The sequence below is a fragment of the Nannobrachium achirus genome (genome assembly GCF_963921795.1).
Source record: "Nannobrachium achirus genome assembly, chromosome: 18".
In the NCBI taxonomy this organism is placed as follows: Eukaryota; Metazoa; Chordata; class Actinopteri; order Myctophiformes; family Myctophidae; genus Nannobrachium; species Nannobrachium achirus.
Genome location: NC_137825.1, coordinates 19,524,642 through 19,540,364, shown reverse-complemented (window position 1 = coordinate 19,540,364; position 15,723 = coordinate 19,524,642). Strand labels below are relative to the sequence as shown.

The 15,723-nt window shown below is 43.3% G+C and overlaps 1 protein-coding gene across 3 annotated transcripts; it reads left to right on the top strand.

The window, feature by feature from the left end:
- Positions 1-292: 292 nt before the first annotated feature.
- On the top strand, positions 293-12,812 carry gprc5c (G protein-coupled receptor, class C, group 5, member C). 3 transcript variants are annotated; one of them, XM_080747106.1, is made up of 5 exons: positions 293-521; positions 3,519-4,596; positions 8,306-8,415; positions 9,691-9,825; positions 10,689-12,812. In XM_080747106.1, the coding sequence occupies exons 2-5, from the start codon at positions 3,609-3,611 to the stop codon at positions 10,719-10,721; spliced, it is 1,266 nt and encodes a 421-aa protein (XP_080603232.1). In that variant the 5' UTR covers positions 293-521; positions 3,519-3,608; the 3' UTR covers positions 10,722-12,812. The 3 variants fall into 3 exon arrangements, with proteins under 3 accessions (XP_080603232.1, XP_080603234.1, XP_080603233.1); XM_080747107.1 differs by lacking the exon at positions 293-521 and adding an exon at positions 2,681-2,799; XM_080747108.1 differs by lacking the exon at positions 9,691-9,825.
- The last annotated feature ends 2,911 nt before the right edge of the window (positions 12,813-15,723 follow it).

Here is a 15,723-nt window from a genome sequence, read left to right as displayed (position 1 = left end):
ATAAATGATGTAGGCTACTTGTGAACTTTCTGTCTACATGTTATAATGGCATGCGTTTATATAGTGAAATATATGGGCCAGACAACTATTTAAGCAAAAAAGTTCGTGCATTCTTTCTTGAGAGTGAGAGAGAGAGAGAGAGAGAGAGAGAGAGAGAGAGAGAGATAGATGGTGGGGGGTAGGACTAGAGTAGGACTAGGGTTAGGGAGGGGGTAGTAAAAGTAACAGATCAGGCAATGCGCTCCAAAAGAAGAGGATTCCTTCGACCATTTGGCTCTGAATGACTCAGACAACAACAGCGTAACAAACAGTCTACAAATAGTGAGCGCTTGTTTTGGAAATAGTTTGGTTAGATCGTTAATGATGAACACTGTCAGCTGCGCCTCCAGGTTCTGTGGTTTAGGAACAGTGTGCTGAACAGGTGAAGGAGCAACTTGTTTAATAACTTATATAGAGGGGCTCAACACATCAGCTACACCACCTCTACTGTCTGCACTCTCTGCCGCAAGAGCTCTTATCAGGTAATAATGCAGTTTATACATTTCCTTTTATTTGATTTGATTTGATTTTGTGGTTTAAGAAATACGAGTAGATAGCCTACTCGTTTATAAACACAATATAACTCAAACCCATGATATAGCCTATATACACATAAAAGTGTAATTATAAAACACTTAGGTCTGTTGATTCACGTTTTAGGCTCGCAACAGGCTGCACACGTGTAGTTGTAGGTAAAAAGGCTGTATACTGATTTAACTTAATGTTTGTCTATAATCGCGCCGTTGATTAGTCATTATTTAAATACGTGTATTACGATGGTCGCCTATATATTGTTCTGTACTAGTCTACGGTATGACTGTATATGTGGACATTTTTACAGAACAGCTTTAGGTTAGGCTTCTGTTCCGTTGTAGTTGTAGCCTAGATGTGCCATGCAGTCAGGCCAGGCAGCCACACTGCACTCATCATTTGAGTAAACCTAAACCTTTGTAGATAGATGCTATCAAGAGTTATGGAAATTAGGCTATGTTACATTTTACTCACTAGAAAAGGTATTAGTCCTACATGTCGTTGGTCTATAGGCTACTGTTAAATCTGAAGTTAACTGTTTACAAAGTAGGCCTAGTATATATTTTTATTCAGTTATATTGTCAGAAAATGTAATGAAATGTGGGGGGGGGAAAAAGTGAAAAACGTTCAGAAATTTTAAACATAACGGTTTGACCTGCCTGAAAGCACAGCTCAGCATTTTAACCACTAAACTGGTCGGGTGCAAGATAAGTAAGAAATTCTCTTTCTTCCCTCCCTGGCTGCTTAAACCCTGCTTGTAACCACTAAAATATCTGACCCTACCAGTCAAAAGTTTGGATACAGCTTCTGGATACATTGAAGCTGTGTCCAAACTTCTGACTGGTAGGGTAGGCCTATACTGTGATGTTTACAAGATCCAGTAACACCAAATTGCAGTTATGTTGATATCTCATATACTGCATCAGCACAGCAAACTGTTGTTTCTCTGGAATTCTAAGCATTTCTCTAAGCGTCTCTATAGTCATGTATTATTCATTCATTTTATTTGATAAATTAAAATACAAAACACTACAGGTAAATGCATAGTATACCTACTGTCTAAATCTCAAGTCACTCATTTCCATTGCAGTCCTGTAAAATTGGAGGGCTGGAAGGCAGGCATAAAAAACTAACTTAGGTATGCATTCTCTGATATTTTACTTGGGTGCCAAGTTGGGTAAAATATTTCTTAAAACTTCTCACATTTACTCTGCTACACAATGTGTCAGAATTCAAAAGAGCTGAATAAAATAGGGCAATTAAGCACAGCCCCTCCTTTTTTAGATTATTTATGTAGCATAGGCAAGGAATGGTCCCCCAAATGTTTGAAAACCTCTTGAGAGTGAGTGTATACAGTAGCTCTCAAGAACCTACCTCAGTTTCTCCATATGTATGACTGTAACAAATACAATCTCAGCCATCACCAAAACAGAGTAGAGAGGATGATCCAATCAAGTCTATTATCATGGGTTTTGTGGCTGCTGTCATCCACAGTCAAATCCACGTTAATTCATCTATTTTCAATTGTTAATTAATCAATTTGTCCATTTGTTAACTCTGAGAGGGTGCACTTGTAACCAAAATGACCTGTAATGAACCCTTATTACAGGTCCATTTGGTCACATTTGTAACCTCTCAGAGTTAAATTAGTATATTTTATTGTGTCCCAAGCATCAAAGATTGTTGCATTGACGAGGGAACATGTAACCCTGCATCTGTCACACTGTGGCACACTGTGGCAACTCAACTCAAATGTGTCCCTTTCAAAAAGTACAGAAACCGTCACTACTTTACAGCTCTGCTCATGTGTTTCTAAGTGTGATCAGAAATAAGAACACTATAACGACAGAGAGTGGTGGTGGTCCATTTCCTTCCTTAACAGGCAATTAACTGGACGTGGAACCAAACATTATCACTCATAATTTGCAGGATTGGCTGGAAAACAACATTCACAGCAGAGGAGTAATCAAATCTATGCATGGAATGAAGAGGCTGGACTTTGTTATGATTGAGTGACCGCCATAAAGTATAAAGACTGAGCACCTGCCACCGTTCATCGATTCGGCCCTGATGTGACTATTGTCCTCTGCGGTGTGTAATGTGATCTGATGGGAACAAAGGGGAACAGCATGTCACTGCACAAAGTCAAGTCTGGGACCATAGAGAGGTTCCGTCAAAAAGCTGACCCCCTGTTGTGTATTTGTTGTTTAAATAGGGAGCCTTGAAAAGGTACTGTGTAACGAAGCACTCCTTGATTTGCTCAATACATATTTATTTGGCCTACAGTGAAACTGTAATGCACACAAGTATATGTAACATTTCTGTGACGGGTTGGGTTGGCATTATCCTTTTTAAGTTGCACTTTAATCTCAATGTAAAGAAATGATATGCGTGCTGTATGTCCACATGTCCCATTAATGATTGATGGAATGAGTAGAAAAGGGCTTTTTTCAGTGGTTGCCATTGAGGTTTCTTTTGTCGTTGTCGGGTGAAAACCTTGTATTTGCATTTATCATTTTAAAAATGATTTAAACTAGTGAAAACAGCCGATCTACAAGCACACAACGCCTCGCACCGCAAGGCGTTGTGTGCTTGTAGATCTGCTGTTTTCACTACTTTTGTGCGACCGCCTTGTATGATGGATCAGGGCTTTACTTTACGAAAGAACGTACAAATTTGAAACTTGGAGATACGAGGTTTCTGCTCGACAATGACAATATAGTTACTTATATTTATGGCAGTTTTTCTCTTCACACAGTTTTCAAAATGCCAAAGTCAACACAGTATGTATGATCTGCATTATGATTACATCCATTTTGTCTCATGATACATGTGCATTGTGCATTATTTTACTGATTCCCTTGACTTGACTAGCAAGACACTTAATAAAATCTGTATTTTCCTCCACTTTCCTTACTCACACTCTCCCTCTCCACCCATGTGACCAGGGGCTGTTGGGAGCAAGGACGTGCACACAGAAAACATCATCTGTCCCTCCTGTAGAACATACTCCACCTCGTCAGTGTCTTCCAGTCTCCATGGCTGCCAACATGACCCCGGAGGGCTGTGGCCCTTACGTAGACTCTCTGTACTACAACCTGTGTGACCTGGGTGCAGTCTGGGGCATCGTGCTGGAGGCCTTTGGCGCAGCCGGCGTGGTGTTTTCCCTGGTCCTCTTCATCTCGTTACTGGCCAGCCAGCCCTTCATAACGGACAAGAACCACAAGAGCTCAGTGGCTCTCCATGCCTGTTTCCTGGTCTGCACCGCTGGCCTCTTCTGCCTGGCCTTTGCCTTCATCGTGGAGAAGGACTTCTCCACCTGCACCTCTCGGAGGTTCCTCTTTGGAGTACTCTTTGCCGGCTGCTTCGCCTGCCTGCTGATGCAGTGCGTGAGGCTGAACATCCTGGCCCGAAGGAACAGCGGGCCCGAATCCTGGGCGCTGTGTCTAGGAGCGGTGGGGCTGTGGCTGGTGGAGGTGGTGATCAACACAGAGTGGCTCATTATCACCGTGGTACGCCACCCGCAAGGGCCCCTCAACGCCACAGCCGAACCCAGCAGAGCCATGGCCACCCCCTGCAACATCGCCAACCAGGACTTCGTCATGGCGCTTATCTATGTGATGAACCTGCTGCTAGCAGTGGTGGTGGCAAGTCTGCCCATCATGGCGGGCAAGCATAAGCAGTGGAAGGCCGACGGCGCGTTCATCCTTCTGACAGGCTTGTTGTCGGTAGGAATCTGGGTGGCGTGGATTGTCATGTATGTCTATGGTAACGAGAGGAGCGGAGGCCCCAAGTGGGACGACCCAACCTTGGCTATAGCGCTGGTGGCTAATGCCTGGGTGTTCCTGCTCATCTACACCATCCCAGAAATCTGCTCTTTGACCACCGAAGATGAAAGCCAGCCAAGCTACGGCGAGGATCTGTACCCCAACCGAAGGGTGGGCTATGAGACCATTCTCAAGGAGCAGACGTCCCAGAACATGTTCATGGAAAACAAGGCCTTCTCCATGGATGAACCAAACCAAGGTATGGACACGTAACCGGTTCACCTTTAACCACATGAACCCTAGCGTCCCTATTATGGGGTGAACATTTGGTGAAAATAGCAGATCATACATAAACATTTACACCTATGATTCACTTATTGGACTTTTAACCAGGATTATGTATTATGTATTAATATTTTTTGTCCTTGGATGGGGGCTGTATAATACACTACATATAAACAAAAATGCATATATGCAAAGGCACCATGTTTTGTTCAATTGTTACACTTCACACATAGTCATGGTATTTAACACGAACAGCAGTGTCATACTGTAAGTTAATTAAACAGTTTTGTGGCAGTTACCTCATGACATTCTGACATGCAAATGACTTGCAAAACATTATTTACAATCAAGCACTCTACCGAGAAATGACAGACAGTGTACGTGCAAGGCTTTGTTCCTCACTGGTAGTCCCTTCTCAGTAAATGACCTTAACGCACGAAATGAGATACAAGTAAAGTCACAAGATACAGATAAGTGATCAATAGAGATTTGGAAGTAAAACAAACGGGAGGGGAAAAAAGAGAATTTGAAGCAAAATGTTGCTGAGTTTGGCAGCTTCTTGATGATCCAACATAATGTGATATGCTGATGTTGTTGTACCCCACTGAACAGTATCTGATCACCCGTGCAGTTAGCAGGGCTATGCAGAACACTACGTCCTGCTGCCCACAACCCCGCGGCTCCTCTCCTTTGATGCTGGCACTGGTTCATCTCCAGTGGTGAAGTGGGTGGAGTAATCATAGATGGTAATGTGCATGGCGCCGCGTGGACACTCATCATGCCCTGGGAGATTACTGGATGTCTCCCACTGGTCTGACAGAGACGAGCTTTCAATGCAGTCGTGGTCGTATACCACTGTCTGCAGGGACGTGCTGGCCATTGGGAAAAGCGGGACAACTCCCGAACGGCCGGTTCATTCCCGGCCCGGCCATTAGGAAAAAAAATAAAATAAAATGTTGGCCTTCGTTCCATTTTGGGGGCTGGGCGGCCAACAAAGTAAATCGTCACTGTCGGGCAGAAACCTCATCCAAGTTTCAAATTTGTATGTTTTTTCGCAAAGCAAAGCTCTGCTTCATCATACAAGGCCGTCACACAAAAGTAGTGAAAACAGCAGATCGCACCGTGAGGCGTGTGCTTGTAGATCAGCTGTTTTCACTAGTTTAAATCATTTTTAAAATGATTAATACAAAACAAACGGTTTTGGACATACAAGGTTTCCACCCGACAACGACAAAATATAACTCATGTAATTGGCCCACTGGCTTGTCACTTGTCATGATCTGAAATGGCAAATCTTTGAGTAGCAGCAGCGCTATAGAGAGATCTCTCTCTATAGCGCGCAATGAGGGCCTCTCCAACTCTTTTTCCCAGGCTGAATCAGGGCCCAGCACGTCCCTGGCTCTGATCTAAAAATAATGTGACACATTGTGTTAGATGGTGTCAGGAGAGTTAGCGAGATTTCATAATTATGCTCATCGCCTGCTTCAGTGTGTGATGTTTCCCAGAAAGCCCTACAAAATTACAGTAATCAAAGGAGGTGTTGATGTCACCGTAGCGATGATCTTTTGCTAAACCTGTCAGTATTTAATCACTAGGTTTAACTACTCCCTATTCTGGGGACAAACATTTGGGGGGAATAGCAGGTCTACGAGTTCACAGCGCAACAAGACCTACTGCGTTGTGAGCTTGTAGATCAGCTGTTTTAGATATTTAGTGTAGAAGGAAAACATTAGCTTGTACTCCAGTCAACTCAATATTCGGTTTAAGTGGTTAAAAACATAATGAACACTGTTAATAATAACAATAATCTCAAAACATGCCAGACATTTAAGAGGGAGTTAGGCTGCTGTTTCTAAAGATGTGGGCTGTGAGCAGAAGTCAATGATTGACTTTAGGACATGAAAAGCCCAATCGACCTACAGTACCAACTCCTTTCCCAGTACATTCCATTCCCACTGCTGTTGTTGGTGATTCAGAGGGAACGGTCAGTTTCTCATGCCATGCGTTAATGAATATCTTGTAGAATACCTGCATCCCTAACCAGTGCATCACACATGAGCTGCACACTCCCACTCTGTCTGTCGATTCCCACCAGGAACATCGCGGCCTATGTTTGCGCTGCCGCGTCTCCATGGAGATAAAAGGTGTGGCAACAGTCTCATCCAGGGTAGATATTTCACAGAAAGAGTGCACACTCCCACAAGAGCGAACGACAAAGCGGGACTCTCTCACGTGTGTGTGCTCGGTTCCATACTGGAAAGACAGCTGAACACAGGAAACATACACGCAATATAAAGAAAAATCAACACAAATGTGTTTAATAAAACGTTTATTTTTATTTTTATGTGTGATCATTTTCACTTGCATGTCATCATCACTTATATGTTTAGATGTATTTTCATTTGGGCAATCAAACATACTGTACATTTTATCACATACCGGTATATCATATCCTACTAATAAACAACAGAATGTCCATCCATCCATCCATCTTCAACCGCTTATCCGGAATCAGGTCGCGGGGGTAACAGTTCCAACTGAGACTTCCAGATTTCCTTATCCTGAGCAACTTCTTCCACTCCCTCAGGGAGTATACCGAGGCGTTACCAAGCCAGTTTGGAGATATAATCCTTCCATCTGGTCTTTGGTCTGCCACGGGGTCTCCTCCCAGTGGGACTGTTCAATATACTGTACACTCATGCTGACATCACTGATTAATTATGTTCGAACGGGCAAGGACTAGTATTGTAGGCTGTGTATATTATACGGGATACACACCTTAAAGCTATAACAAGATAAAAGACAGATATAGTGACTTCAGCCTGTCCTACGTATATTCTTATCATTGTGATTAAGTGGTGTTTACAGTATGTTCTATGGTGGCATTCATTCTTTATGAATGTCCTGCTGTCAAGAGGTAATGATGCTCATCTACTAAGAACTAAAAGCCTATCATTTAAAATAACAGATTTAGGCTTATGTGTGATTGGTTAACTGTGTAGCGCCCAAATCCTATATTTGGTGCTACTGGCTGCTGAGTAAATAAAACAAATGAAGCTCACAGCCTCCTGAACACAGTTCGATTCCCAGCCATGGTAGCAATGTCGATGTGTGTCCCTGAGCAAGACTCTTAACCCCTAATTGCTCACGCGCTCCTTGTGGGCAGCGAAGCAGCTGGGTTGGGCTGCAAATACTGAATTTCCCTCGCGGGAGGAGTAGGTATCTATGATCTATGATCTATGAGTTACAAAACTGTTTGCCTCTCCTATCAACAACACCTGTGTCTGATTAGGGACAGGTTTAAATACCTGCCCTGTAACCTTGGCAACCCAACCTTGGCCTTGATTGGCATGAGATCATCAAAATAAAGACATGGCTCCAAATGGCTCTTACAAACTGCGTTGTCAGTACACAAGGGTGTCGGCATATGCCTTATCTGGTATCTACAGTAAAGCGCTGAACTGACAAAAGAGCTGCCGGTATCTTGCTGTAGATGAGATTCCCTGTAGCATCTAGGACTAAACGTTCTGGTCCCATGTTTGTTGTTGGTATCCCAGTCCCAAATATATCATGTATTGTGAAAGAGGGCTTGTTGTTTTCATGGCTTGGGGTTGTGGTGGGTGACAAACTGATCTGACATCCGTTGCCTTGTCCCTGCCTCTGTCTCTTTCTGTCCCTCCCAGGTTCCAAGCCTGTGTCACCCTACAGTGGATACAGCGGCTATGGTGGTCAGCTGCGTAGCTCTGTGTACCAGCCCACAGAGTTGGCTCTCATCTCCCAGGGAATAGGGAATGTGAGTAGGCCCTCAGTGTTGCTTACTCACACAGTTACACCCTGATTTGTGCTCACATTATGCCACCAGATGTTATACACATCAACACAAGTGCAGCACATTAAACAGTATTGATTGTATTGTTTGCTTGTACACTGATTTGAAATCTTTTGTCCCAACGTGTTTATATCCCCACGTTATGCATAATTATCAGAACACATACTTATACCATGGCCACAGAGAATGCTCAGTTATGATTGGTCAAAGGGTGTGAGGGGTTTCATGTAGTATGGCCTAATGCAGGGGTTTTCAACAGGGGGTCCGGGACCCCTAGGGAGTCCTCAGAGTTACTACAGGGGGTCCTCCAAATCTTCCAATCCTTTTTATATGACAACTTGAACCCTAGTGTCCATATTAGAACTTTAGCCAAAAATAGCTGATCTACAAGCTCACAACACCTCGCGCTGTGAGGCGTTGTGAGCTTGTAGATCGGCTATTTTTGGCAAAGAGGTTTGGTGTAGAGGGGAAAAACAGCAGATTAAGTACAGAGTAAAAGGTCAAGTTTATTAGGTAATGACGGCTCAAGTGGTTAAATATCTGAAAACACAAATTGAGATGAATCCAAAATACACTGATAATTTTGCTGTCAAACAATGAAACTACAGTATATATGGAATCTATGAGAAGGTTGCGGGGGTCCCTGCTTCATCTCTCTCTCAACTAAGGGGTCCTAGGCCTAAAAACGTTAAAGACCCCTGGCCTAATGTGTGCGTAGGAACTCTCTATCCCTTCCAGTTCTGCTACCTGTTGAACAAGTCCCCTGACCAACCTGTAGGAATCGCTAGTGTAGCAACAGAGAACGCCCTCCTCGCCTGGCTTCCCAACCATGAACGCGAACAATTGTGATGCCCCTTGAATAGATACTACTTATATTCCTATTATTTTTAAGTGGCCATTGTATACGTGGGATAACTAGACCTGTGGTTTTTCGAAATGCTACAGTATGCAGAAGAAAACCCTCTTCTGCTTCATATCTGGGGGGTAATTAGTGTGTCGTCCATTATTTATCAATAACTGCACTGCTTCAAGTGTATTATCGCTTACATTTACAGGTTAATCCTTTCCATGTAAAGTGACTATTAAGTTTGAAAAGTGCAATCTAAAACTGAGGTATTATTATTGTTATTACTATTATTCAATGTTGGACAAGGAACTGGTCAGGCGTTTTTCTTTCAGTTCTCTCCCATTTTACCCCTTGAATGTCTTTGTCATGGACCCCATTGTGACTTCACACAGCACCAGTTGGACTTGTCCTTTGACTCAGCCATCCCCAGGGCAACCACCAATTCCACAGCCGACAGCGGAAGCAGTACCCCCTCCGTGCACACCGAGACGGGGGAGCTCTCACACGCGCAGACACTCAGCAACAGCGTAGGTCGTGTCCCGGGCGGCCTCAGCCACTGCCTCACACCTCGCCTCCTCGCCGCCTCGACCTCGGCCACTTAATTCCCCTCCTCTATCCAGATGATTTTTCTTTTCTCTTGCCTGTGCACGTGTAGCCCTTTCAGCTCTGGTTGTATCCATAGCAACTTCTTCTTCCACAGGTTCTCTATGAATCACCTCTTTGTCTGCTTTTTTTGGGGGGGTGGGGGTCCTTTTTCCTTTTTTTCTTTACAACCTCGTCGGAGCGCACTGTCTATCTCCCAGGGACCACCTGTCTGTGTCTTTCTTTACCTGCTTGTTCAAAATTATGCTTGATGACCTGGGCCTATTCTGTACCTCTCTGATCTGTCCTTATGGTCATTCTTATTTTGTTTTACTGACATGTAACAAATAATGTAATTAGACAGTGTTTAGCTAAAGGCACGTTTATACTTCATCGAACGATTATGTTGGCTGACAAGAATTGTTTTCAATTGAAACGCATCGATGCCGTTTTCTTTTTATTTAATTATTTCATCCAATGTCGTTCGACAATGTATAAATTGACCATTAGGTGGTCTAGCCTGTCTCTCAGTGTTTGTGCTCAAATGTTATTTATGTAACCACATGAACCATCCCATCCCTATTCTGGGCATGTCATAATATACAAACATTTGGTGATCTACTTGTAGATCAGCTATTTTCTGTAAAGATATTTGATGTAGGTGGAAGAAAGGAGGGGGAAAATAGACCCCGTCAACTAGGTATAAAGGGTTTAAGTGGTTCCTTGTGGATTTGTTTCAATACATTGATGATGCTTGGGAAACAACGTGTTTACAATAATCTCTCTCTCTCTCTCTTTGACTCTTCAGGGGAATGGACTGCATAGGAAGGCGCAATGGTGAATTTGCTGTGGCTCTCATCACCCTCCCCGAGGCATTTCAGCTCAAGCATTTTCATTTGCACCTGTTGACTGTAATTTCCTGGGTTCCCTAAGCTGGTCCTAAGAGGAACCGTCAGCCCCGACACATTACAGAGGCAAAATGGAGGGGGAGGGCGACAGTAAATACCTTCTATTGATGGGTTATCCTTGTTCCAATTGCGAGGCAGACAGTATAGTGCCTCATTTGGAAGTCAAACCATGGTGTGGAGCCACGGATTTGCTAGAGAACAATGGCTTTTTGCAATGGTCGCCATTTAGCCACAGCGGACTTTGAACTCATCCCCTGCTTGACAGACTGTCACAAATGAAAAGCGATGACGCTGACGGTGCAGATTGGTTGCATCGGGAGTGTTTTTCAGCCTGTATGCAGTGTGTACTATACGCATGCATGGGAGCATGCTACCGCACACGCACACGCACGCGCACACACACACACACACACACACACACACACACACACACACACACACACACACACAGTCACAGACATACATACACACACACACATACAGTATGTAGCCCTTTATTCCCAAGCTCAACACACTGTAAACAAATGTTTATTGTTGTTGCTAACGTCAACCTCGTATGAGGACAAGTGGACTGTGAGGAGCAGCAGGTGCCGAGCGTCAGGGGCGTCACAAGGGCGGGGAAAGTGGGACTGAGTTACTAGGGCCCAAGGTGGAGGGGCCTGGAATTATTTTATACTTTAGCTATTGAAAAATAGCAGATATACAAGCTCACAGCGTGAGTGCCACGCTGCGAGCTTGTAGATCTTGGGGCCAGATCCAAGCCCATATGGGGATGATCTTGTCATATGGACTTTTTTGTTTGACAGGATTTATGTTGGTTGAAATCAGGTGATATTCTAGGCCAGATAAATAAATATAACTAGTTTAGGTATGTCCCAGAATATAACCTTATATGCTCATATTTCAACTAACATTACAAACAATAACAATAATCCTGTCAAACAAAAAAGTCCATATGACGTCCTAAGATCATCCCCATATGGGCTGTGATCTGGCCCCAATCGAAACATCACTGATTGGTCCTTGCTGGGTAAAGTACCCAAGGCCCAGAATTTGGTGCGACACCCCTGCCAAGCAACAAGCTGTACCGATCCTAATCCTAGAGGTGACACGAGCGGTGGAACATTCCATACTTGGAACATCTTACCCCAAAGAGCATGCATGTCTACAGTATGTAGGGCTGGACAAGTACAACAATATTATGAACACAGGTATCTTGATATAATTTATGAGACGCTATATATTGTTTGAGATTTTTCGTTTTTCCTTGTTTGAATCACTTAAACCATTGAGGTTTAAGTGATACATTTTCTAAGAAAATCAGAAATGGACGATTTACAAGCTCATGTGTTGTGAGCGTGTAGATCTGATTTTTTAGAGTAATCTTTTCTTCCAGAAGAAAAAAAAAAGATAATTGTTACAATACCATATTGTCATCACAATATCGACATGGAGGTACCGGTATTTGTTGATATAATGATATTTGTCCATCGCCCAGCCCTACGTCTATGCCATCCACACTGCTGAATCCCAAGTATTAATTTTTCTTTGAAAGTGTGAGAAAGGGACACAGGAAGATTTGACTTTTTCTTTTCTTTTTTGAGGGGGGGAAGGGGGGGGGGGGCATCACAGGGATGTCACCAGTAATCTACCGGTATATACACACATGTATAGTGTGATAGATTCTGTAATGCATAAATGTACAGTAGGTGTCAAATTTTGTTTTGTGCCCAGACTGATTCATTTGTAGCACACATCAGAATACAACTTGGGTTTGTAATTTTGAGTAAATATGTTGTCAATGTTTCAGTGGTTGTATGGAAGAATTTGATGAATATGTATGTAATCACAGCTGTTTTATAGCACTTCTCCCCTATTTTATTTATTCCAATCAAGGCGGTGCAGTCATGATGCTTTCAATAATTGTTGAGCTACAAAAAATAAAAACTGTTTTATTGCACAGTACTGTGCCAGCAGCAGCCACTGAAGTTCCAAATATTTTGTTTTTGATCCAAATAAATATGTGCCTGTGTAATTATAAATGTGCTGTTGTGTCCCTGTCACAGGCTCCTAGAAAGCCCACGTTTGGTTACCTGGTCAAGAGCACAATACATACCTCACTGTTCATGTATCCATGACATGTGTTACATCCAGAGATTTAAAGGTGCTACTTTGGGTCAAACAAACAACAAAAATAATCACTGACTGACAGTCCAGGTACACTTTGATATGGACAGCAATAGCTTTGCTGGATAGGCTGATGAACAAATAGTTCTATTTCCATTCTTTGAATTTTCTGTTTTCACTGTCAACTTTCTTCTTCAGACCAGGGCTCTTCAACGTTTTCAGGCCAAGGACCCCTTAGTTGAGAGAGAGAGGGAGCAGGGACCCCCACAACCTGTAGATTCCATATAGTTGCATTGTTTGACAGCACAATCATCAGTGTATTTTGGATTTATGTCAATTTGTGTTTTCAGATATGTAACCACTTGAACCGTCAATACTTGTATTAGTCTGCTCTTTTTCCCCTCTACACCAAAGCTCTTTGCGGAAAATAGACAATCTACAAGCCCACAACGCCTCGCAGCGCGTGTAGATCTGCTATTTCTGGCTAAAGTTCCCTGAATATGGACACTATATAGGGATTCAAGTGGTTAATATAAAAAAGGAGGAAAAAAAATTTCTATCGCACAAAGATTTGGAGGACCCCCTGTAGTAACTCTGAGGGGGTCCCGGACCCCCTGTTGAAGACCCCTGCTTTAGACTTTTGGATGAAAAACCTCTCTCACTTTAAAAGAAACCAAAGCTGTGTTTCACATGTTTCAAATTATGCATTGTTTCTCTCCATTCTAAGAGACCTTAAACCATGAAAGAGCTCTAGTTCGAAAAGGAGTACGACTATCTGTCTCCAGATAAAAATGTTCTTTTTAAACTTTTTGATGAACTAAACAATAATCCTCTAAGTGCCACATTCAAGGACAGCTGCAAATGATTATATACTGTAAGCCTTTCTGTAACATCTGATTCCACACGCATTTCTATCAATTGTTATACCACAACACGTCTCTATTTATTAACTTTTATAACGATAGTTATTATTGTAAGGTGGATTTTGTTGCAAGTTCCAGGTCCTAAGTAAATTATCCATTGACTTTTGTGTTCTGGGCCTACCATCTAATGGCTTAGAAAACGACTGGCCCGAGGCCAAACTTACTAGCGACCCCTGCCATAGATTGTTTGTTCAGTACAACAGGGGTCTGAAGCTGAAGACACAGGGAGACACCTGTTGCGTGACTGAACAAACACTCTCTACAGTAAAGCTTTAGATTGGCACCGGCCGGGGATTTCACTGTTTGCAATGCTATAAAGTTCATGTGAGGTCACCATGGTCAAGAGGTCGGTGGAAATGTGTGTAAAACTTAAAGTGGGGTCCTGGGACCCCAGGTGGTCCTTGAAAGGGTGCCCAGCAAAATTAGTTAATATAGCATAAAGGTCTGTTTGACCACTGTCAACCGGCTATTTGAAAGTAACCAAGCTACTGCAAGCAATTGGAGAGGACAATTTGGAATCATTTTAAACAAATTTCTTCTCTTATCAGGTCTTTATAAACCATTTTCAGATTAGGATCTGCGGCCAACTACATGTCAATGTAGGGGTCCTCCCTTTGACAGGGACATGAACATTTGACATGAGAACAAACCACTGGTGTAAAAGACTGTACGATGACGAGGGCAAGGGTACCGGTGCGAGGTGGGAGATAGCATCACACAGGGCAATTACTTTGGTAGGTGGAAACTGGCTCCATTCTCTCTTCCCATTGCATGGGTCATTTTCATACTCGCCTTTGATAAGATCACGCCGTGCTCCCCGCAGGGTCTTGGAGCGTCACACAGCGCTGGGCTGAGGTTATATAAGGTCACTGTTGCATAAGCCAGACAAAATGAAAAGTACAGGATCAGGGGTGTCACACAAAATTCTGGGCCCTGGGTACAAGGATTCACTGCAGCCCCCCCCCCCCATGAATGTTCTTCATAGTGGGAGGGGGTTTGGTATCGGCCGGGCCAGTCGTTTTCTAAGCCATTAGATGGTAGGTTTAACTCATTTAGACTGGGAACATTACACATGCTTTAACTAAAAAAATAGCAGATATACAAGCTCACAGCGCGGCACCGAGTGCCACGCTGCGAGCTTGTAGAGCTGCTATTTTTGAGAAATCGTGAAATCATCTTGAATATTTCAATTAATCTTTGAAAAACCTATGTTTCTATGTCAGTGGTGCTCAAACGTTTTCATGTGAAGGACCCCCAAAAATATTTAGTTCCAGGGACCCCCCCAGAAGCAAAACTTTAGTTACAAATGTTTGTTTAAAAAATACATATATTCAGAGATTTGCACACATTTTCATGACTTTTCAAAAATAGCTAAGTATAAAATAATTAAGGCTCCTCCACCTTGGGCCCTGGTAACTCAGTCCCACTCCCCCCCTTGTGACGCCCCTGATGCTGGGCAGGCCGTGAGGTGAACCGGTGACCTTCTGATCACCAGACAGCCTGTCTACACACTAAGCAACAGCTGTCACACTCATCCCATCATCCTCTCACTGTTTAGAGTTAACTAGCCCTTACCCGTTCAAAGATATGGGCTCCGAAATGATGTGCAGTGTGTGGGTTATGGGGTGTGTGCACACAGTATATGAGGGATGGAAAGTAACTTTAACTGGTGCTTGCATGATAATATGTAGGAGCATCAATGTAAGAAATACCTGTTTTGTTTAATGGCTACAGAGACACTGTGTACACCCCCCCCCCCCCCCCCCCCCCCCCCCCCCGCCCACACACACACACACACACACACACACACACACACACACACACACACACACACACAGAGAGAGAGAGCTGGTTAAACATGTTGCCTCATGCTAGATGCAGAATA